This window comes from Diospyros lotus, chromosome 13 (genome assembly GCF_014633365.1).
Source record: "Diospyros lotus cultivar Yz01 chromosome 13, ASM1463336v1, whole genome shotgun sequence".
Classification (NCBI taxonomy): domain Eukaryota; kingdom Viridiplantae; phylum Streptophyta; class Magnoliopsida; order Ericales; family Ebenaceae; genus Diospyros; species Diospyros lotus.
Window position 1 is genome coordinate 39521796 of NC_068350.1, and position 23712 is coordinate 39545507.

Sequence of the window (23712 nt, forward strand, 5' to 3'; positions counted from 1 at the left end):
ACACAATAACCCTAATAGACAAATCTAAATGTCTTATATAAAATACTATTTTAAATCACAATTTAAAGAAGTGTCTCAATAAACTAATTCTAATGAGATACGACAATAAAGTGCCCTAATAGACAAATCTAATAAGATATAATTTTTGAAATATCCCATTAAAATAATTTTAATAAAACACTTTGATAAAGTGTCATAATAGACAAATCTTAAGTGCCTTAATAGAATAATTCTAACGAAACTTAGATATACTATAAAATTAATATAGGCACGTATATTAATAAGATGGTGTATAGATTATGTGGTCACGTACGTGCAGGAAGAAGAAATGGTTCAGGGTTTTGGAGTCAAAAGAAGGCTTTGTGGGAGATGTGAAGAATAAATATATAGTAATTTTTTAGGCATTTTTAAGTGTCGCAACAAACTTAAATTTATAGTTGTTTTTAAGTCATTTGTAAGTGCCACAATACGTTTTTGGGGCACAATTACACGCGACATTATTATTAGTGTTATAATAGTTTAAAATACCCCAATAAACTATCTATTATAAGGTATTTTTAAATGTCTCTTAATCCAAAATTTGTTATAGTGAATCACCTGGCCTGTAATTGTTCACACTGAATAATCACAAGAGATTAAGCGACCATTAACGTTGAGTGTTATATAAAATGTTAAACTTCGATGTCGATATAGCATTTCCCATCCCATTACAATTTCTGTATAACAGTATAAGGCTTTTAACCATAAACTTTAAATTTTAAATCTTATAATATTTTAGGGATGTAAATGAATTGACGATTGCAAGAAGTATTCGTGTCCTCTTCAAGTATTTCTAAACGAATAATCAGGTGCCTTCACCACAAATGTTGACATTTGTGTCAAAAGTCTTAATATACTAAGAGAGGTAAGACATTTGAAGATTGGAAATACAAATCTCAAAATGAATTCATACCAAAATTTCTCTAATAGTTTTACATATTCTTTTTATGTTAGGAAAAATGTATATATATTAATACATTAGAATCGTTTTTTTCAATTTTTGTTGTGGGATTCGGAATATGTCTTAACATAAAATTGTAAATAAGTAGTAAATTTTAAATTATTATCAATATATATAGAGAGAGAAAGAAACGAGTGTGGCTTTCCTATTGGAATGGGTCCAGAAGAAATAATTAATTTTGTTGCCAACCATCTATGTCTAGTTGGGTTAAATAACATTTAAAATTGTAAATTAAGTCACGTTGAAGATGTCACCTTTTACAAAAATAAATTGTATTTCGTAAAGCATGATTAGGTGATGAACTCTTAGACTTAAATAAAAAATACAAACGAATTAAAGAAATATTTTCATTTTTTATTTGTTTTCTCCTATAAATAATTTATAAAAATTATAAAATTTTATTTCATATTATTTATTGTAATACTCCTTGTAAGCGATATCTCTCAAACCAATAACACGCTTAGAGTTGTTAGACGACTGATCGATATTAAGTTTTTATTATTTAAATAAAAATAATATTTTAATCAGTTTAATTATTTTAATATTTTTCAATCAAGAGATCAAATCGAACATTAAATAATCAAAAAGCTTAAATTTAAAATTCAATCTAAATTAAATCGACTTATAAATTAAATTAAACTGAATTATTAATTTTAAGATTTAATTATTTTAATTTAATCAATTTTTTTGTTTTTTTTAATTTTCAGATCGATATTTCGGTTCGAGTTTCAAGATATTTTGTTTTTCGATAAGATGTATTTTTTTATTTTAAAATAATTTAATTGATCAAATAATATACCATAACATTAATTTTAAATTAATAATAATACACGTTATCTAAAATAAAATATATTTATTTAAATTTAACCACTTAAAATGGAGTTTGAAGCAGTCGGAATGGTTGAGGGCGGCACGAGTCTCGTGGGGTGCGTCCACGTGGTGGTGACGCAACCAAATATCTCCCACGTCAGCCGTGATGATGATCTCCTTCACGTGCAAATCCGACGGTTACAATCTCCTCTCCGCACGGACGATATTTACTCCAATCGTATCCCTCCACCCTTATATATATAATCATAATTATATATATGTTAATATCAGGCCGAACCTTTTTCAAATTCGAGCCGAACTAATTAAATTAAAAAAATAATTAAATGTAAGTAAATAAAAATAATTAAGAGTAAGTAAAATTTTGATTAAATCGAAATAAAAGAATTGAGATGGCCAATTTGAATAGAAAATAACATCGTTTTTAATATTTCAGTCAATTTAATAATTTTAATTTTTTTCAATAAGTAGATTGTGTTGTTTGTGATACCAAATATCCCAAGGCTATGATGATCATGTGGGCCACTTTTGTGTGGATACAACCCAATGTGCAGGTCACCAAATAGAGAAGCAAGCCCAAAGGGCCTTTGAGGAGGCAAGGCCAATTTTGGCCCAGCAGCTCAGGCCCAAATTGAAGCCCAGCTCGGCCAGCCCTCTCCCAGGTATATAATACTTGTTTCTCGTTTTGTGACCTACTTTTTCTCTGGCCGTTTGCGACTCCGTCCAAAACCCTAGCTTATCCTCTCCTCCTATCTCGCCATTTCTATCTTCTCCGAAAGCCTGGTTCCTTTATCCTCCTTTGACGGATTTTTTGTTGGTTTCGGTTTATCTCTTGATGGCTATAAAACCTATGTGGGTTCGATGGGACGATAGTGTGAAAAAGAAGAGAAACCTAGTTGAACTCGTTGGGTCTCTGTGTGAACCATTTCTGTGTGATCTTCTTGCTGTGTGCTGGTACCGAGCTAGGCCGATTGGACTTCGGTTTGGGAGAGCTTCTCGTTGGTTCGCTGTAGGTGATGATATATAGATCTGAGCCTTGAATAAGCTGTAACCTTCATTGGTATTTTTTTAAAAGGAAAGTTTAACTTTCTGTTCTTGTGTTTGTTGCTATCACTTGTGATTCGATTTGTTCGCTATTAACAGAAAGTGTTTTGGCTTTGTGCGAGATTATTTTCCCAACAGATTGAATCCAACTGAATTAATGAAAAAACTCAAATTTAGAAATTGAACCAAATTGATCTATAAATCAAACCAAACCGCCAATTCAACCAACTTAGTTTGATTATTTTGGTTTAATCAAAATTCTCTTCGTCCCTAGTTAATATCCTAGTTTTAATATTAAATAATTTTATTTTATTAACTAGTGATAAATATATCATATTTTGAACTATTTAATCACCTAATAGAAGTGTTTGAATATTGAAAAAATACAAATAAATATCTTTTGTATAAAGACATGGTGCATTTATTATTATTTAAAAATAAATTTATCACTTACACAAATGTTTGTTAGGATAATTTTTTAATTTTTGCTTTTGCTTTAATAAAAATCACAATTTGTTGTTTTTTAACTCAAAAACGAAATAGGAGACATCCGGTGTAACAATTTTTGAGCGTGATAATTTTTGGGTGTGACTCTAATCTCCTCATAATGCATAATATTGGAACTCACTCACATCTATGATTGATCCTATTACCGTAAGTAGTCGACTTAAAGTTTTAATCCCTTAACCAAGAATGTGATGGAGCCACTTGAACCACCTAAATTACTATTGTGTTTGATGTGTCATAAGTAAAAACTCAGCAAAAAAAAAAAATAAAAAATAAAAAACCAAAATAATTTTTGAGCTTAAGATTGTATTATGCAATGGGCCGAGAGATCAGAAGGCCGAGAAACTAATACGGTCTCTTAGAGATTGAAGACCGAGAGACCATTACGATTTCCCAAAGATGGAAAACTAAGAGACCAATATAGTCTCTGAAAAACCTATATCGAGGGACTACTATTATTGTCCATCGAAGACCATAATCAAGCTCTATTTCAAAGCTTATCTTGTAAATTTCTCCTTGATTAGGGGATCCCAAATAAAGTATTGTAAGAAAAAAGTATACCCAAAAGAATGCTAAATTAGATATTTCAAAAACTTTTTAGAATTACATACATTTTATGTAAAATAATTGTTTGATCTTTTAGAGCCTTTGAAAGATAGTTATAAAAGGGATTAGTGAGAGCTTTTGTAACATCCCGCGTCGAGTGATAAAAATGATCGAAACAACTTACTCTAGTGGACCTACGTGAACTTCCCAGGGGGTCACCCATCCTTGAGTTTCCCCAACTCAAGCACGCTTAACCCCGGAGTTCTTTACCTACATTCAACCCAAAATGTATCCAGTTGGTATTGTTTTCTTTCTTATTTATACTCAATATATATTACCATTCTCTGGGCTCTTGGGGTATTACAATTTTTAACTCTTGATGCTTAAAAAATAATGATACAAATATGACTTAAACAAGAATGAGTTTTATATGATTATGTTATGGCTATGATTGCAAATTTTAAAAAGTTGAAATTAAAACTTAACAAGCTGCAATAAAAAGTAAAAATAAATAAATATAGCACACAGATTTTATAATAGTTTGACTCAATTATCCTACTCCACTAAATCGGCTTCTTACTAAGAATTTCAACAATCCACCTTAGTTTTTGTAGGATCAACTAAAACCTCAGCTTTTGACATGTGCAACTATAACCTTTGTTTTTCAATAGATTAGCAGTAATCTAATACAAATAACTTTTATAAGGAGCAATTAAAACCTCTTATACTATGTTTTTTTATGGATTCAAGCACTAACCATAACAAAATAAGTTAAGTATACAAATTTAAAACTTTGAGAAGTTTTTACAAGATCGATTTCAAATAATGAAAGTAGTTTCTCATAAAGAAAAGAGAGATAAAAAGAATGCGAAGATAAAAACACTCTATCTCTCTTTCTTTTTTTTATATAAGATGTATGCTTGAGGGCTCTTTCGCTTGAGTATGATAGTAAAAAATTTAGTTCAGCATCCACTCTAATTCTTCTTAAATTCTATCTGCCTTTTATAACTTTCCTTTATTTATAACTGTTAGTCTTTTTATCTAATGGATAAAACCCGTAAGATATTTAAGATATATTTTATTCTTTTTTATCCCCACAATTAGATATATAATTTGTGCTCAAAAAATTAGATATATAATTTTTACAAGGTCTTTTTACAACGATTAGAATCAAGACTGTGCACTTTGTGGATGTTTGTAACTGCTATAATTTTAAGTTTCAAATCACTTTTACTTGAGTAAAAAGAGTTTATAATCGACTATTTTTTAACATTACTTGAGTAAAAAAATATCTGTAATCAACTAATTTTTTACTATTCTTGAGTAAATTAAAACTTATTTACTCGATTAAAGTTATAGAACCAGAGACCATTATTTTTCAGCTAATATTTACTCAAGTATGGCTTTTTTTCACTTGATTACAAAAGAATAATACTTTATTATAAAATAATAATACTCGATTATTTTTTACATTTACTCAAGTGGATTAAAATTGCAATCGATTAAATATAAACTCTTACTCAATTACAAAATATACCTAGTCAATTAATATTTTTAAAATACAGAGACCCAACCTTTGTCTAAGCAAAATTACTCAACTAAGTTAAGATCTTACTCGATCATGCTCAACTTTTAGTCGATTAATGTCCAAGTATTAAAACTTGACATTTTTCATCCCATTTATCACTTGAGTAACATAATTTATTACTCGACTAAAAAGATGATATACTCAATTATAAATTTTAAGTATTCGATTACTTTTGCTCTACCAAAAACTTGCAATAACAAAAAAAACATATTTAGTCAAGTATGCTCTACATTCACTCGTTTACAAATTAAGTTTACTCGAATATAAATGGACATTTACTCAATTACAAATTTAGGTACTCGATTACTTTTGCTATACTAGATACCTGTCATAATCACTCGATTACAAAAGTATATTTAGTCGAGTAAAAATTCATACATACTTGGGATTATCGCCCTTGTGCTGTCCCTCGCCGCTCATGTTCTTGATTTCGATAAAGAAGGTAAATTGCATACGGGTATTTGGCATTTGCCTAAGTCGAGTATCAAACTTGTAACCTATTGATACTAACCCCAGCGTATCACTTGTTCGTCACTTGACCTATGCCTTGGGGGCAAAATTCATATATACTTGAATACATATTAGCTTGTAATTGATTATATTCTATTCAGATTTGAGTTACTCAAGCACAAAAGAATTTTACTCTATTAAGTAAGATACAGTATAAAGATGTACTCAATTACAAATGATATTATACTTGAATAAAATGATGAGTACAAAGACTCATTTGACTAGATCAATGCTTTACTTAATGGATAGTGCTATTTGTATAGAAGGCTTTTTATAGGTAACTTAAAAATATCATTTTGCTCATTTCTCTCTTCTCTCTCCTCACTCATCTCATTTATCTCTTTCTCGCCTCTCGTCTAGCCGACCGTCGCCTCGTCTCTTGCCTAGACAGCCAATGCCTTGCCTCTTCGCTTGGCCGACCGTCGCATCACCTCTCGTCTCTCGCCTGGCCGACCGCCGCCGCGAGAGGCGAGGCAGCCAAACAAGGATGTAGCGGGTGGCCGACGGCTACGGTCGGTCAGGTGAGGATGCAGCAGCGAGTGCGAGGCAACGGCGAGCTGTGAGGTGGAGACATCAGCGAGAAAAATGCTGTGAGAAGTAGTGCTGAAAGGGAAAGGAAAGAGAGATGTGTGGCTACTGGAGAGAGAAAGAGAGAGAAACAGTGCTGAAGGGGAAATGGGAGAGAGATGTGCGGTTACTGGAGAGAGAGGGGGGGGGAGAGATGAGAGAAGATAATATCGCGAATTTATTGCCATAAGTCCTCAATTTATTGCTAGAATATCATTCTGTAAATCATTATGTAAAAGATGTTTTGTACAAATAGCATAATCCTTAATTATTATGTAATTTGTATTCGAGTATTATTTTGATAAACAAGTATAGGAATGATTTACTCGATTATAAGATATTTTAACACATGAAGCCCAACATATATTTAATACACAAATTATTTGTGAAAGATAGTTAAAATTAACTTTCTAATCACATTAACTTGATTACATAAAAAGCTTTAATAAATTAAAATAATGAGATATTCTGATACACATGACTTTGATTGATTTCAAATGATAATAAGTTAAGTACAATACTTCATACTCAACTAAAAGCATTTCTTTCTTTATCAAAGGAAGATCATTCCACTTTAGCACAAAATACAACAAAATACAGTATATAACACAAAGATGCAACAACATGATCACCGAGACAAAGCATCTTATAGGTTAGTAAAATTGGACTGTCCACTGCATACATTTGAAAGATTTAAATACCACAAAATTGTAGATTTGAATATGTTTTCGTGCGACATTGTGTAATTGCCTATGTTTATACAAAGGGTCAAACCCCGAGTTTCGACTCTAAAATGAAGTTATCCATTCACCTGGGGTTATACAACAAGCAAGCGGTGGGTTTTACGGATGGTGAAATTGGTTCGAGTAAAAGACTGTCTATGATCGAAGGACTCCTCAAGTTTCTCGCATTACCCCCCAAAAAATTATTTAAACAATAAGCGATGCGATTCTAAAATTTGCACCAATAAAATTGATGAAATCTACCTTATAAGTAGTTTAATCTTGATCTTTCTTCCCAACAATTTCGTTGAACCTACTTGATTTGGTTTGTAAACAGAGGCCAAGGTGAACTGCCTAGGGTGCCTTTAAAATCGCCCTTTGATACTTTAAGTTAAACAAGATACAGATAAAGAGAGTGTGGTGGGGGGCGGTTGCTCAATAATTGATTTCTCCACCAACTTTACACCCAATCTTATTTTATTTAAAACTGATAGGTCATATTTAAAAACACATTTAAAGACTGAAAAAATACTAGAAAAATGTCCAAAATAATTTTTCTAACTTTTTGTAGAATCAGGTAAAGGCCCGAAGAACTGAAGGCCAAGAGACTAGAGACTGTGAGCCAGGAGACCTTACGATCTTGTTTCCTATCAACTAAAGGTCAGGAGACCTATATGGTCTCCCATATATTGTCTGACGATTGAAGGTCAGGAGACTAATACTGAGGGACTATTTCTGTCCCCCCAAAACTATAAGTCACCGCGTAAATTTCCTCTTAATTGAGAAGGAATTTGGAATAAAGTATAAACTGGATAAATCTGATATTTGAGAATTTTATTAAAATGATGAACATTATTTATATGAATCATAATTTAGTAAATCTTAAAATGTCAAGATAAACACTATCCGTACAAATCTTAATCCTCGTAGATATTGAAAAACTCCATACTTCTCTACAAATAAATGAATCATCGTTCCAAAAAAAATATAAATATCTAATATTGATTTCAATACGATATTTAAATTTATTTAATTTAAGTATTTGAGTGTTTGCGCGAGAATTGTATTATGCATTCTGATTATTCTCTTTCTTATAGAGTCTAAGCAGTTTGATAACGATATTTTTAATTAATAAATTTATTATTGTATTTAAACGATAATAAAAATTTTACTTAAAAAATTAAAATATTACAATCACATATTACTTAACAAACTTTCATTTAAATTTTTTAATTTTTTTACTTACGAAATGTGGACCATCCCTCTAATACACATAATATTATGTTTAAATTAAGTGTCTAAATAATATTTTTTAATTAAAACATCGGAACTAACATCAAATTCAAAACTAGAAGGCCCAAATGCATGGCATCCTAGATTACACGTGTCTCAAAAGTACCAAGCCAGCAATTTCGGTCCGCCACGTGTCAAAAGTTCTCCACGTGGCGCGTTGTCCGCCCCACCCAGAATCTATTTGAATGAACGTAGTTTTGACACCCGACAAAGCCCTGCAATCTTCCTATCAATCGCTGTGATCAATTACAGAGGTGAAGAGAAATGGAGTCTATGAAGGAGACGGCGGTGAACATCGCGGCGTCGGCCAAGTCCGGCATGGAGAAGACCAAAGCCGTTGTTAAAGAAAAGGTGCTGATAATTTCACTTACCGTTGAAGAAATTTCTTTAAGATATTGCGGCTTACTTTCGAAGCAATTAATGTTTTGACAGGTGGAGAAGATGACGGCGCATGATCCACTGGAGAAAGAGATAGCGGAGGAGAAGAAGGTGGAGAGGATCCGGCAGGCGGAGCTCAACAAGCGGGAGGTTTACGAACACAACCCAGCCGCCGGGGAGACCCACAGCTACTCCACCACCGGGGCCAAAGGTCATCCGACCGGAGCGCAGCAGATGTCGGCTTTGCCGCGACACGGAACCGGAGAGCCGGCAGGGAGGGTGGTGCCATCGCACCCAATTGGAGCCAGCACCGGCACCGGCACCGGCCGGACCTCCGCCGCCCACAACAGCCGTGTCGGCGCCGACACCAATAAGGGATATGGAACTGGCGGCGCCTACAATTGAACGGAAAGAACTTTCAGTTTCTAAAATACTTGAGTTTTTAATTTTAGTTTTTAGGGTTTTTTTTTTTTTTTTTTTTGTATTTTTTCAGTTTTCAAGCAAAATTTTTCGGTTTTTAGTTCCTTTGTATTTTTTACTTGTAGTTTTTAGTTTGGGATCAACGAAGATATTATAAAAAAATAAAATTATTTTTTAAATAACACAAATACATCAAAAAATGGTATCGAGAAAGGGGTTGCGTCTGTATAACACGGTGGCTGACATGATTTTAAGTATGTTTGGGAGATTTTATTAAAATTTTAAAAAAATTATAAATATGTGTGTCACGCTTTAAATAGTTAGGTGTGTTGAATATTTATTAATATGGTTTTTTTTTAATTTTTATAAAAATTAGGATAATTTTTAAAAATAATTTTTATTTTATATTCGTGTGGATTTAATAATAAATTTTGTAATTATTTTAATTATTTATATAATTATGTGTAATTTAAATTTGTGAATTATAATTTTTTATAATTATTTTATCTATTTCTATTCTATTATCTCTTCTAAATACTTATATAAAATGATTTCGAGCCAATATGGCTAGTTTAGAATTTTTTATATTTTAAAAATATTAAAAAATTATTTTAATAAAAAATTATTTTTTAATTATAATTTACCTCCTCGGTGGAGTTTCACAAGAAGAAAAGTTTAAGGCTTAGCCCCCAGGACATAGATTAATTGACAAAGAAAGAATTATTTGAGTGGTGCTCTTTGAGTCTTCAGATTCTATGTTCGACCCTTGCTTAGGAGAAAAAGCTCTACAGTTAAGGACAATCTTGAAAGTTAAAAAATTATCATACTGTCCTCACGTTTGTGAAGAAAGGTTAAAGGCCTAGAGCTAGAAAAGAGAAGAAGAAATAATAGACCATTGTTTTGTTGGAGTTAATCGATAGAGATAAGAGGAATGATGGGGGCAAGGGAGTTAGAGGGGTGTGGGGGGAGGGGGCGCATGTCTAGTATTTTTAAAATTTTAACAGTTATTTTCTATATAATCTCCAACTCATTTGGTTTAGGACATAATTGGAATCGCAAAGATTCTAAATCAAAATCAGTTTAATTGGGGTCAGAATCAATCCATACTCTTTTTTATTTTTTTAATATAAATTTTTTAAACCAATATCATATGTGTTATGTATTCTGTATTGTTCTTAATTTAATTATTATTAATATGCACAAACCATAATTTATTTTAGAGATTGAATCAGAATTGATCCAAAAATTTTCTTGTTTTAATCATTTATGTGTCAAAAGTTTATATTTAAATTTTTAAATTTTAAATTAAAAGATAATTATTTTTAAACATATTTTCTCTTCCTCATATAAAAAGTAAATTTATTTTAAATTAAAAAAGAATTATTTTTAAACATGTTTTCTTGTTTTAATCATTTATATCTTAAAAGCTTATATTTGAATTTTTAAATCTTGATTTTTCATGCAAAAAATAAATTTATTTTGAATTGAATGTGGGACATGTTTCTTATTGTTTGAAAAAGTCTAAATATTTTTTGAATTTCAAACTTCATATTAATCATTTCTTTAATGATTAGTGTATTTGGAAGATGTATATATATAGGGTAAGTATGAAGGTTCAAGTAGAACAAACTTGATAGAACATTCAAACAATAATAAGAAAGTTCAAAATACTGAAAATGTACTGGCTGGTAGAATTCTCAACCGTTGGTGATTTGTTTGTAATTTTCTCTAGTTGTAAGTTTGTTATTTTACTCACTTGTTGTATAAGGGGATTATATTTACTAATAGTATGCTAATGGTTCTTACTTAGGCAAAAAATTGTATGTTGGTTCTAATTTCAATTAAAAGTTAATATTAATTCTTCCTAGTAAAATTCCAAACTGAGTCTTGAGAGAGAGAATTAGGCTTTTTAAAGCCGAACTTCTATAAATTTCTCGTATTTCTTATGGTTGTATGATTTTATTGTTATTAATTCTACTGCAATCACCATATATTAAGATTACAAATTTAAGAATTTTTAAAAGAGTTAAAGTTATTAATTAATTTAAAAAAAAAACTCAATTCACCCTGTTGTTGAGTATTTTTCTGAGCAACATAAAACATCTAGCTATTACTATCGTCTATATGCCAATATTATTATATTATATTCACAAATATCATAATATATATGTATTATGTAACCTTATCAATAAAATATTTTTTTTAAATACATTTTATATATCTGACTTTAAAAACAGAAATTAACTTTATATTTTAACAAGACTTGAATTCATAATTTCCAAGGCTGACTTAAGACATAAGCTAGCAAGGCCATGCCTAGAGCCCTCTAAAAGGGGGCCCAATAAATTTTTTTTTGCCAAGTTTAATAATATAAATATTTTAATATTTAAAATATTTTTTGCCCGAAAGGGTCCAATAAATTTATAATGATAAATATTTTATTATTAAAAATAAAAAATATTATTGTTAAAAAATTTAAAAATCAAATATTTTAATTATTATTGATTGTATCATAGATACAAGTCATAAAGAACAAATATTTTTTATATTAAGATATGTAGATATTTTAATAAGTCCGATAAAAATAGAAGAGCATTTTATAAATTTTTAAAAAATTAATAATATCTATGGTCAATATATTTTTAATGTACTTACAGATAATATAAAAAAAATTGAACTTGATATAAATAATGTGAGATGAAAAAGATATGATAATAGATCTAATATGAAAGGAAAATAACAATGTGTATAAAAAATATTATTAGATATAAATTCAAGAATATTTTATACACCATCGATTGTTACAATCTTAATTTAATTCTTTGTAATATGACAAATTCATGTGTTGATGTTATAATATTTTTTGGAGTCACACAATGCTTATACACATTATTTTCTCTTCTACAAAAAGATGAAAACTTTTATGAGATCATATTTTAAATAAAAATACTACTTGCGGTACTAAATTTTATAAAAATATTTTTTTCAAATATATGAATAAATTATAAAATATTATTAACCATTCATATTATTATAGTTTTAGTAGAAAAAAGTTTTCAAAATTAAAATTAATAAAATCTTACTTAAGTTCAACTATGTCACAAGAAAAATTAAAGTAATTTGACTATACTATCAATTAAAAAAGATTTACCTTTTAAATTAGAATACAAAAATTTAATTATTAATTTTATATCTTAAAAATAAAAAAAAATATTTTTTTTATTAATTTTTAAAGGGCCTCCAAATTTTAAATAGCCTAGGCCCCCAACTCCCATGGCCAACCCTGATAACGATTACAAATTTCTTCAAATTACTTTGCTGTTATGCTAAATTTTACGTTGTCTAAAACCTTATCTAAAATTTAAATTATTAATTCAAGTTGTTAAAATTAAAATTTTAAGTGGAATTAAAAAATGATTCATAAAATTAAATAGTAAACTCGGATCGTAAAATCATAAAATTTTAAAAATAATTAAAAATACCCTTTAATGTATGAAAATATATATTCATAATGACATAATTTTATAAAAAAATAATGAATATTACTTAATAACATGATTTTTATACTTTACAACCGTATTCTTTATGAATAAAATATATATATGTACCTATATCAAAATAATTTTATCTATTAATTTTAAAAATATTAAATAATATAAAATTTTTAAATATTAAGTCCATTATTCGTCATCATTCATCCATAATCAAAATTTCAAATATTAATTTATATATAATTTGAATTTCAAAATTTACCAAGTTTACCACTGAATTTACTGAGTTTATAATACTGAATCGCGAGTCAACTCCAATTCTATGAAAGTTTGAGTTTATAAACAACTTGACTTGTAAAATCATAGAATTGACTCATGAGTTTGATACCAATACTATTAATGTCAAACATTACCCCGATAAATCTGCTTTAAATTTTTTTTTTTTTTTACATGTTAATAACAAGAGCCACCCTACTAATCCATCTTCATTAATACAACCGCTTGCTTGGTTGCTTTCCAAGGCCATGCATGCATCTTCCTGTGGATTAGATAATGCAGGTAAACTGCTACCTGGATACAAATTAAATTGCTTCACGAGCCACCTGCTGTGCCCTAACCTAAAGATGCTGCTGCTTGCTTCTTCTTCTTCTTTGGAACCCTTCAACTCAAAGCCCAGCAAAAGAGATATATAGCCTACCTACCAACTTTGCTTTTCACACTTTTTCTCTAAAAGCCACCCAAAAGTACTTCAATTTCAATCCCACTTTTAGTAAAGTTCCATGGCGAAAAGTATCAAATTCAATCCCACTTTTAGTAAAGCTCCGTGGCTTATCATTTAAGCACTTTCTGCACGGTGCTATTTGGACACTTAGTTATAATATTTTCGGTCATATTTATATATTTATATGCTATATTTTGTGTCATATTAATATCAACGTACAATACTTCATCAAAAATGTTATAATTGGATATTTAAATAATATTTATATATATATATATACTTTATGCTTCAAATATATATTTGTTAGTGTTATTGTCTAAATACAATAATTGGCATTGTCCGTAAAAAATTTTGATCAAAAAGCCAAAAACTCAATCTGTGATGGGCCAAACAAAAAGCTCCCCTAACTCTACCAGTGTGAGATTGATTCATTGGGAAAGTAAAAAATTTGCATCTTTTTGGAAGTGATCATTGGTAAGTGCTTGTAGACGCAACTTAAAAAAAAAAAAAGATCTAATCACCTAGGCACATCCCTAATTTACCTCTCTCGTGATGACCTAGGGCGAGTTCGACGAAAGCACGAGTGATAGAGCATAATCTAAAAAGCTCCTCTAACTGATTTCTTTATCTATAAATCGTCAGAAGAAGGGTTACTCGTCATCAAGTCATTCGTTAGAGAGTCTCTTGCTATATCATCAAGACACCCTCATGTACTTAAACAATTAACATATAAAACTCTTTACGTTTCTACATAAAAAGAAATTATTAGAATTAACTAAGTTGTCAAAGGGTGATTTCTTTCAAACAAAGTATGGTTGTGAAATAGGGTTTTTTTTAGTTGAATTGGATAAAAACAAATTGCTTTGTGCATTTCAACGTATTAATAATTACTCTATTGAGGAGATTTTGTTGCTAAAATCTTTCTTTGTTTATAGTCGGAGTAATTATTGCTTATATCTTTTCACATTTTAATGATTTTTTAAGTCATGAACTTTTTGTTTTTTTGATACATGAGAGTACATTAACTTTTGGAATATAGCTTAAATTGTCCAAACACCTCAACCCATGTAGACTACTAAACTACCTTTTGGGTCCCTTTTTAAAAATAATAATAATAATAATAATAAATTAATTATGATTTAAAAGATAAACAAATAACTTATAATGCCTTGTTTACAAATACCTCTCAAATCATATCACTAGACACATGCAAAATGATAATATAGAATACATGCATATTGATTTGAAAATACAGATATAGAGGTGTAATCGAAACAACGAAAATTTTAGATAATCAAATAAAAAAAATATAAAAATATATAGACAAAAATATGAATCTTATCTTATAATTTATATAGTTGGCTCCCCAGCCTATATTGAGATTTTTGTATGATCTTTTTATCTTTATGAGATTTTATATCTTAGTTTATATCGAAGATTTTAATTAAAGATAAATCGTCAGCTAAGTAACTATAGTAATTTAAAGTCAAAAAACTTGCCAATATATCCATTCAATTCCTATTTTATTTGGAATAAATAAATTGATAAAGGAGTTAAAAAGAAAAGCTATTTTACTTGTTCATTAAAAGAATGATATAATCTTACCTATTGGGAAAACAAATTTTTCTAATTTAAAATTTAGTCGACAACTATTTTTAATTTAAAATTTTTATTTTAAAGCTACTGTCCGAAATATAAATACCTATTGATTTTGCCGGTCTCTTCTCGAATTAATAAAATTTAAAAAAAAATGAACATCGAATGCTAAAAATAGAATATCTACATATTATTCGAAAAATAAGACCGAATAATAGGAATGAATGACGACATAATTATTATTATTGTCTGTAGATATATTTTTTGGGATCAAAATATGAAATTCCTCGTCTTAAAGGGTCTCCCACAATTTATCTCCAAAATTTATGCAGAAAAAATTAATCACAGAACCCGAGACCTTTCATCGACCATATGACAACTAAGTTAAGGCACTTTGAAACCAGCGTGTGTTCACTCTTAATCGTTGGGTTATGGCCGTGGGTGCATCTGTGGGTATTTTTGGTAGTTTAAACAGATCAACTGGGGCAATTAGGACATTTAACGACGTTGCACAGAAAATTCACTAACGATGTGTTTGGTCACACGCTTCGTCCAACTTCCCCCTTTCACCGTAGATTCATAAACACAATGCATTTTCCCAAACAGATCGCTGACCCTCCCTCCCTCTCCCTCCCTCTCTCTCTTTATATTCGATCGCCCTGTAATTTCCCAAATTACTGGAACCCTTCGCTCTCTCTCCCTCTCTCTCTCTAAGCTTCCCTTCCACCTCTCTATCGCCGGATAAATATTCACTCGGTTTTTGATCGAATCTCTGAACTCGAGTGATCCCTCACTTCATTGAAAATTCAACTGTGTTTCCACCCTCGACAACAGTGATCAATCATTGCATCAGTGTCTTCTTCCTGTTCTCGAAATAAAAGAATCAAATCATTACGCGCCGTCTTCATTCTTGGTGGGGTTTTGCTCCTGAATTGCACCTCAACTTGACCTATCAGCACTCCATTGATCGTTCGTTTTTTTCTTTTTCTTTTTCTTGCTCTTGGGCTCTCTCTCTCTCTTTCTCTCTCTATTCGGGTCTTGAACTCCGTAGGGTTTCGTTTTGTTGAGTGAGAATCAAATCTCTACTTTCTATTTGATCAGTTGCTTGTTGGTTTGGCCCTGAATTCCAAATCAACTAATGCCTGGTGATGCGCCACTGGTCGACTACTGAAATCAGCTTCCTCTTTTTGGAGGGGGAAGAAGAAAGCGCTTGGTCTGCTTGATCGAAATTGTTTATCGGGCTCTGTTTCCGGGTCTTGAGACTCACAGGGTTCTGTTGAGGAGGGAAATGAGGGATGTTCTCGTGGCTGAAAAGTATGGCATCAGCGTGTTGGCGACCGGTCCGGCGATATGCCCGTATGAACAAGGATGAAGATCTTGATTCTGCCGATGGAGATGCTCTTATCTGGTGCAGAGACCTTGAGAAGCACTCCTATGGCGAGTTCTCCTACGCCGTGGTTCAGGCCAATGAGATTATCGAGGATCACAGCCAGGTGGAGACTGGCCGCGACGGCACCTTCGTCGGAGTCTATGACGGCCATGGCGGCGCTGAAGCTTCCCGCTTCATCTCTGATAACCTATTTCTTCATCTCATCAGTAAACTCTTATTTTTTTAAAGTTCTCCTTTACTTTTATCCTGTTTACTATTTTCTGTTAATGCGAATGATTGTTGCTCTTAGTGGGGTAAAGGCTTTGTGTGTTGTTGTTTGTGAATGATTGTTGCTCTGTGATCTGTTTAATTGTGTGCTTATCCAGGGAAAGTTGATGGGTTTGTTTTTACATCATTGAACTAAAGGCTATTAATTCAGTTCCAATTTGTCCTTTTTTTTTCCCCCAGATCATACTTCGTTTAATTCGATTTTGGAGCAAGTTTCTTTCAGGGATTATCTTATCCCAGGGTTTTGTACATAAGGCTTTATTGTTCCATAGTCACAGTGATGTTGAGAGTTTCTAGTCAAATATGTGGTTCTATTCATTTTCCTAGATCTAGTAGCGGGATTACTATCTTCATGCGATACCATTGTAGGAGATTGGTATGTAACTCAAGACCCAAGTTGGATACACTATTTGAAACATTTAAACTGGAGATATTGATGCTATGTCTACATAATTTTGAGACAAAACGCTCAGGTTATTATGGAACAGAGCTGTGCTCAAAGGCATCCATTTGATATGTCTATGCATGCTAACTTAATTTTTCAATTCATTTTGATTTCTAACATGAATTTTATCAATCCAGTGAATTGTTGGTCTGATTTTACCTCAACCTTTAAACTCATACGACAGAACATTGTTTTCTTTGTCAATTCATTTTTGGGCTAGCTATTCTTGTCATTTTCTGTCAACTATGAACCGTTGCAATGTGATTATTGATTTCTGCTATTTACTTAGCTACCTCATAGTGTCATTGGTGGGCTTCTATTGTTAAGGATGGTCTTATATTTGTACTTTCGTAGGGCTTGTTCAGCAAAACAAAACAATATCTGAAGACACTCTGAGGAGTGCTTTTTCTGCTACTGAAGATGGATTTCTCTCTCTCGTGCGCCGATCATGTGGAATAAAACCACTAATAGCTGCCATTGGGTCTTGTTGCCTGGTTGGAGTAATCTGGAAGGGGACATTGTATGTTGCTAATCTGGGTGATTCCAGAGCTGTTATAGGCTATCTGGGTAGATCAAATAAAATTATTGCTGAGCAATTGACCAGAGATCATAATGCCAGCATGGAGGAAGTTAGGCGAGAGCTTAGGACTTTGCATCCAGAGGATTCACATATCGTTGTTTTGAAGCATGGAGTGTGGCGTATCAAAGGGATCATTCAGGTTTGTGTAATTATTTCACTCTGAAGATTGCATATCCATTTTTGTTTTGGTGAGTTCTAATGCATGTGTGTATCTATACTATGGAATGGCGTTAATTGACCAAAATTATTTCTTCATCGTGCCAAGTATCTTCTTTTCAAAATATTTCCATTATTGGCTACTTTTCTTTGCGAAGGGTATATATAGAAAGATACGTTAATTAAGAGTGGGAGCAGGTTTGTATCCCAAGAAGTGGTGGCTGTTTAGAGGTTAAAAAGTGTAGGTCTGTTTAATAAGGCTCTCTTGGGAAAGTGGTTGTGAGGTTCACGCTAGAACTGGATAGTCTGTGGAGGGCAATAATTGCTTTCAAGTATGGGAGCAATGGTGGAGTTGGAGGAGTTGTGCAGTAATGTTCCCTCGTAGGGTTGGTGTGTGGAGGGCTATTTTAAGAGTTTGGATGAGTTTTTCAGTTTCTTGTTTTTAGATTGGAGAAGAGTGACAGGTTAGTTTTTGGCATGATAGTGACATATTCCTAGGACTTTGGGAGAACCCATCACTGGGTTCCAGTGGTGGGTTCTCTATTGTTGGGTTCTATCACTGGGACCCTGAGGTGGAACCTCACTGGGCTATGGGTTTGCTGAAAGCCACTGCCAGGGAAGAAAAGATAGAAAAAGAAATTAGGGCTTTGGAGGGCGGGGGGGGCGTGTAGGGATGAAGATGAAAGATGAATCGACAATGTTGATGCCAGAAAAATTCTCCTTTCTTCTGCAACTGTTGTGGTGATATCAGTTCTTGACGACCTGGACTGTGATAGCCGGCATATATATCAGCGGGCTATAGCAGCAACAGATCTTCTCAACTGGCAAGTACCTGAACCGTACTTGTCCGTTGAGGTTGGATGTGAACAGCAAGGCCCTTGTGTTGGTTAGTGGCCTTGGCTTTTCCAGTGTCTGGGTCTGGTTTCACTGTTGGATAGTGATGCTGCTCGTTTGTGTCTGTGTCTTGAAACTCTCTGTAGATCAACCTGATCTAGTACTTGTATTCTGTTTATTTTGATCCCAGGGATAGAATAAACAAAGACTCTATTCACACCAAAGGAAAACCTATCCAAACAAGGAGATCAAAGAAAAACAATGCAAATATTCACATGCCAATTTTTTGTGATTACTGAAAGTGAAACCTTTAGTGTGGTGTATTCCCAAAATATTCTTGGGATCTCTGGGTTCCATTGCTGGAACCCAGCTTCAATGGTGGTCAAAGAACCCATTGAACTGCCAGCAACCACTGCATCTTCTTCCTTCCTTTTTTTATTTTTTTAATTAGAGGTAGGGATTATGAGAAGGTTTCTTAATCTTAACCTAATTAGATTTTAGCTAGCACCATCTGTGCCAAAACTAAGAGAGGGGGTGTCCGACCAGAAAAAGTAAACTATATGACCCTCCAGGATGAAAAACAAACCACAAGAGGTGTATCTGAGCAAAAGGACCAAAACACAGGTGTGGGGCAATTTTCCCTAAAATTAAATGAATTATAGCAGTACATCACTGTATTTTCCATCTTTTCTTGATGAGCACGAAATAACAGTTTCAAGAAGCCTCTAAACATATTTGAGTATTAGGAAATTTTCGAACTGGAAGCCAAGTTCTTAGTTTCTCAATCCTTCTTTGGAATGATTTGAAATGTTTTCTATAATTTCTCAGTCTTGATGTGAATCTTGCCCTCTTCCTTTTCCCATATCTTTATACTTTCTGAAGTCTTGACACACTTTAATTCCTTAATAGGAGTTTGGAATGTAATGCATAGTTGGCTACAACTTGACAAAAGTCTTTATGACTCTAGAGTGTTATGAAGTTGTATCTACAAAAGGTTTCAGAACTACTGAAGCTCTTTTGTGGGATTTCAATACGTTGAGTAAGACTTGCTTGCCAAAACTGTAGGTTCTTCGCTCAAATTGCTCTTAGTTGGAGTATAACTTGTGTGCTTCTCATATTTAATCCTGCTAGGAGAAGTAAGACCCATCCTCAAGAAGATTATACAAATTATTACAATTAGGTTGGAATCTATAGACCTTAAATGCATGGCATCTTGATCTTGTTTGTCGCAATAATCTAATCCTCCCACCTTTCTCAATTGGAGCAGCTGCTAGCTTTATTGATATTGCCAGATTAAGGTTTTGAAATATTGATTGCATATCCACGTCAAATGGAATCATTCTAAATTTGAAATCATTGATGGTTAGAATCAAGTTTATGTTGCTACAAAGTACTAGTTCTAGGGAAATGTTGGACTATGACGTGATGAATTTTTTGACGAGAGATGTTGCGAACTCAAAGCTGGCTGTTTTAAAGGCATTTAAGGCTATGATATGATATGGATAACTGTACAGTCACTGTTCTGTCTTCACCGAGCAGATCTTTTTGCTTGCAATAGTAACAGTTATTATTTTGCTTATTTTGTTTATTCCTGTTTTATGTACATGGACACTTTCCTATTAGGTTTCTAGATCTATAGGAGATGCATATTTGAAGAGACCAGAATTCTCTCTTGATCCATCATTCCCGCGGTTTCACCTCCCTGAACCTATACGTCGTCCAGTTCTGACGGCTGAACCGTCAATTTATTCGAGAGTAATACAGCCAAATGACAAATTTATTATATTTGCATCTGATGGACTTTGGGAACACTTGACTAATCAACAGGCAGCTGAAATCGTTTACAATAGCCCTAGAACAGTATGTCTGTCCTCTCTCACATTCTCTAAGTGTTATACTCCTATATATTTAGGAAATCATGTGATTGAATTACTCCTTGACATGTTAGGGCGTTGCTAAAAGACTGCTTAAATCAGCTCTGAATGAGGCAGCTAGGAAAAGAGAGATGAGGTATGATGATCTTAAGAAGATTGAAAAGGGGGTCAGACGGTTCTTCCATGATGATATCACAGTCATTGTCATCTTTATAGACCATGACATGCTGGGAAAAAAGATTCCTGTGCCAGAAGTATCAATAAGAGGGTTCACTGACACTGCTGGGCCATCAAATTTCAACATTCTGCAAGGGATGGATGCGCATGTGAAATCTGTTACTTGAAGGGGGAATTAATCACTTGAATTGGTTAGTTTGCTAAGATAACCTACACTGAGCAATCTTTTTATTTTCATGACATTTGTTTTACCCCTTCTTCTTTTATGGTAAGCTACATTTGTCAATTGCTTTCTTACATTTTAATATGCATTTTTTTTATGATAATCATGTATAGACTTTTTTTTTTTTTTTGGGCACATCCTTGTATGGGGGAGGGATGTTCTATAACATATGCTTGTGAACTTTTTCTCTTTTTAATAAATAAATAAGCATATAAAACAAAATGCTGCCTTATCTCTGCAAACACAAGGAATGGGCAACAAACCAGGGGCTTCTACAACCTGGGTAGAAGTAAATAATGCAAAACTGTACAAATGTAGACAAACAAAACATTCTGACCACCCTTGGCCACAAAAAATAAATAATGCAGCAAAAACAAAAACATCATCACAACGTTAGTCTTACTAAATGGGGCTGGCTACATGAATCAGTTTCTGTAATAATCTCTATAAAAAAATAAATAAATAAGGGAAGATAAATTTATTTTTTAAGAAATGTAATCATATGTAATAAATTTGATCATGATTCCTGCATCTTAATTGCAATAGACACCACTTCAACTGTTGGGATGTTTATTTTAGATTAGATGCAGGAATCATGATTAAAATGATTTGGACATATGAAAAGAAAATTGATTGAAGCACCTATGGGGCAAAGTGGATGAAAAAGAGAAATTTGTAGCAAAACAGGGTGAAAAAGACCAAAGAAAACCTAGTCACACACCCTTTAACATGTCATGGGATATAATGACCTTACAATGAACCTTTGCCCCCTTCTTAGGTTTGTTGTAAAAGTACGCATTTGCAGTCCATTGCTCAGTGAGCATGAGTTTTGTCCGTTTATATTTTTTTGTGTTTTGTATTTTTTGTTAGATTTCTCTCAAGTTTAATGACTAATATCAGTGTATCCAATTGGCTTGTGCAAATCGCTAACCATTTAAAAGCCATTTTTGATTCATGTAAACTGCAAATTTCCATTTGTTGCTTTTGCTATACATTGCTTGGATAAAGTTGAAATTATGGACACTGATGATTCTAACATGCGCTTATCTTTAAATTTGTATATGAAATGAGTAAAAGCCCGCACATCACATAGACTGGATTGTGCCATCTAGGGATACATTTCATGCAATTACCCATTGTTATCTTCAAATAAGACAGCATAGCACCAGACATTTGTTAAATTTTTATATGCGCTTCATCAGTTGCTTCCTACAGCTACCTCCTACCTGCTTGTTTTATAATTAAATCAAGCACACTGGTGGGTTCTACAGTTAATTTCAGCAATATAATCACAAAATCTCTCATTCTTCCTTCCACAGATGAGAAAAGTATGTGTGCAAAGCTTAATCTGCAGTCTTGCAAGGCATTCTCAAAGCACCAGTCCCGGTGTGGCATGGTTTCTCAGGTCGTCTTTTGTAAGATGGGATGTGATGCGGTAATGGAGGAAGTATGACTAGACTTCAGAAAGGACCAAAGCCACCGTGGTAAAGGTCAAAATATGTGTTTTCCGGGTGAGAGTTGTGTTATCTTTGGGACATGCAACAACGGTTAGTAATATTTTCCTTGGCTCAAATCTGCTTTAGGGTAAGAAATTGAATAAATCCTTGTTGAGAACAATGCAAGTGACAGTGTATGACATAAATGTCAGATTCAATTTTTCGTACAATATGACTAAATCTCTCCCTTTTTGACTATTGGGAGACAATAGTATTGTCACATAACATGTGGAGCAGCCCAAGTGATGCTCTTGCTTGGACTTCTCCTATGATGCTTGTATCTATTTCATCTGCATGACTCTTGTCAGCCACAGGGAAGAGAACTGACAGCCGGTGGCGAGAGCATTTAGGTGAAACTAATTGGATTGTCATGCATTTTTAGTGCAATCATTTTTTCTCTAGTATTGGCTTGACGGACCATTGTTATTTCAGACCAAGCACAAAGTGTAATTGGTATGAACTCCTACAAGATATGCAGGAGCAAGCAAAATCAGAAGCGAATTCAAATTGAACAGGAACATTGGTTACTCTATATATATATATAGAGTAAGTGCCTTTACTAGAAGTTAAATGCTATGCATCATCCAAGTGATTTAGCTGCTTTTGTTCCTTTTCCATTATGCTTGTATTGTAACTCATCTTCCTCCTACTGTGCAGTGCTAGAATGGCCCTCCCCCTGCACATTTTTGTCATGACACTTAAAGAGGGTGTTTAGCTAGGTTTAAAAGTTGGTCAACACTAGCTTTAAAGCTGTTTTTTTAGCTTTTTGAAATTAGTGGAAGTGGTTGTTAAACGGTTTTTTAGCTTTTTGGAGCTTTAAACTTGATGAAAAAAGACATGTTCCCTCAAACAAACTGAAAATTTTAATCCATGTCCTTGTCTTCCTTGCTAGTGTTCTTCAACGCAGTCGCGTCAGAAGCCATAGTGGCTATCCCCTGTCGCCATTGTTGTCGTCGTCTTCATCTATTGTTGTCGTCATCATGCAGATAAAGAAGCAGCAACAGCTGCTGCCTTTTTCTCTCTCTCCTTTAGGCCGAATTCTCACGAACTAGAACCCCT

The 23712-nt window shown here is 32.7% G+C and overlaps 2 protein-coding genes across 2 annotated transcripts; both read left to right on the forward strand.

The window, feature by feature from the left end:
• The first annotated feature begins 8820 nt into the window (after window positions 1-8820).
• On the forward strand, window positions 8821-9629 carry LOC127789143 (late embryogenesis abundant protein 46). Its single transcript, XM_052317943.1, has 2 exons — window positions 8821-8956; window positions 9038-9629. Exons 1-2 carry the CDS (start codon window positions 8870-8872, stop codon window positions 9386-9388), a joined length of 438 nt encoding a protein of 145 aa, XP_052173903.1. The 5' UTR covers window positions 8821-8869; the 3' UTR covers window positions 9389-9629.
• Window positions 9630-15853: 6224 nt separating this feature from the next.
• On the forward strand, window positions 15854-23054 carry LOC127788714 (probable protein phosphatase 2C 25). The gene is made up of 5 exons (XM_052317306.1): window positions 15854-16807; window positions 17668-18032; window positions 20507-20743; window positions 20832-21125; window positions 22477-23054. Exons 1-4 carry the CDS (start codon window positions 16507-16509, stop codon window positions 21099-21101), a joined length of 1173 nt encoding a protein of 390 aa, XP_052173266.1. The 5' UTR covers window positions 15854-16506; the 3' UTR covers window positions 21102-21125; window positions 22477-23054.
• The last annotated feature ends 658 nt before the right edge of the window (window positions 23055-23712 follow it).

Excerpts from the sequence above, each read along its gene's own strand:
- LOC127789143 (XM_052317943.1), top strand. The coding sequence starts at position 8,870 with ATGGAGTCTATGAAGGAGACGGCGGTGAACATCGCGGCGTCGGCCAAG. Across the intron at positions 8,957-9,037 it reads AAGCCGTTGTTAAAGAAAAG|GTGGAGAAGATGACGGCGCA; the intron begins GTGCTGATAATT and ends ATGTTTTGACAG.
- LOC127788714 (XM_052317306.1), top strand. The coding sequence starts at position 16,507 with ATGTTCTCGTGGCTGAAAAGTATGGCATCAGCGTGTTGGCGACCGGTC. Across the intron at positions 18,033-20,506 it reads GTATCAAAGGGATCATTCAG|GTTTCTAGATCTATAGGAGA; the intron begins GTTTGTGTAATT and ends CTTTCCTATTAG. Across the intron at positions 20,744-20,831 it reads TTTACAATAGCCCTAGAACA|GGCGTTGCTAAAAGACTGCT; the intron begins GTATGTCTGTCC and ends TTGACATGTTAG.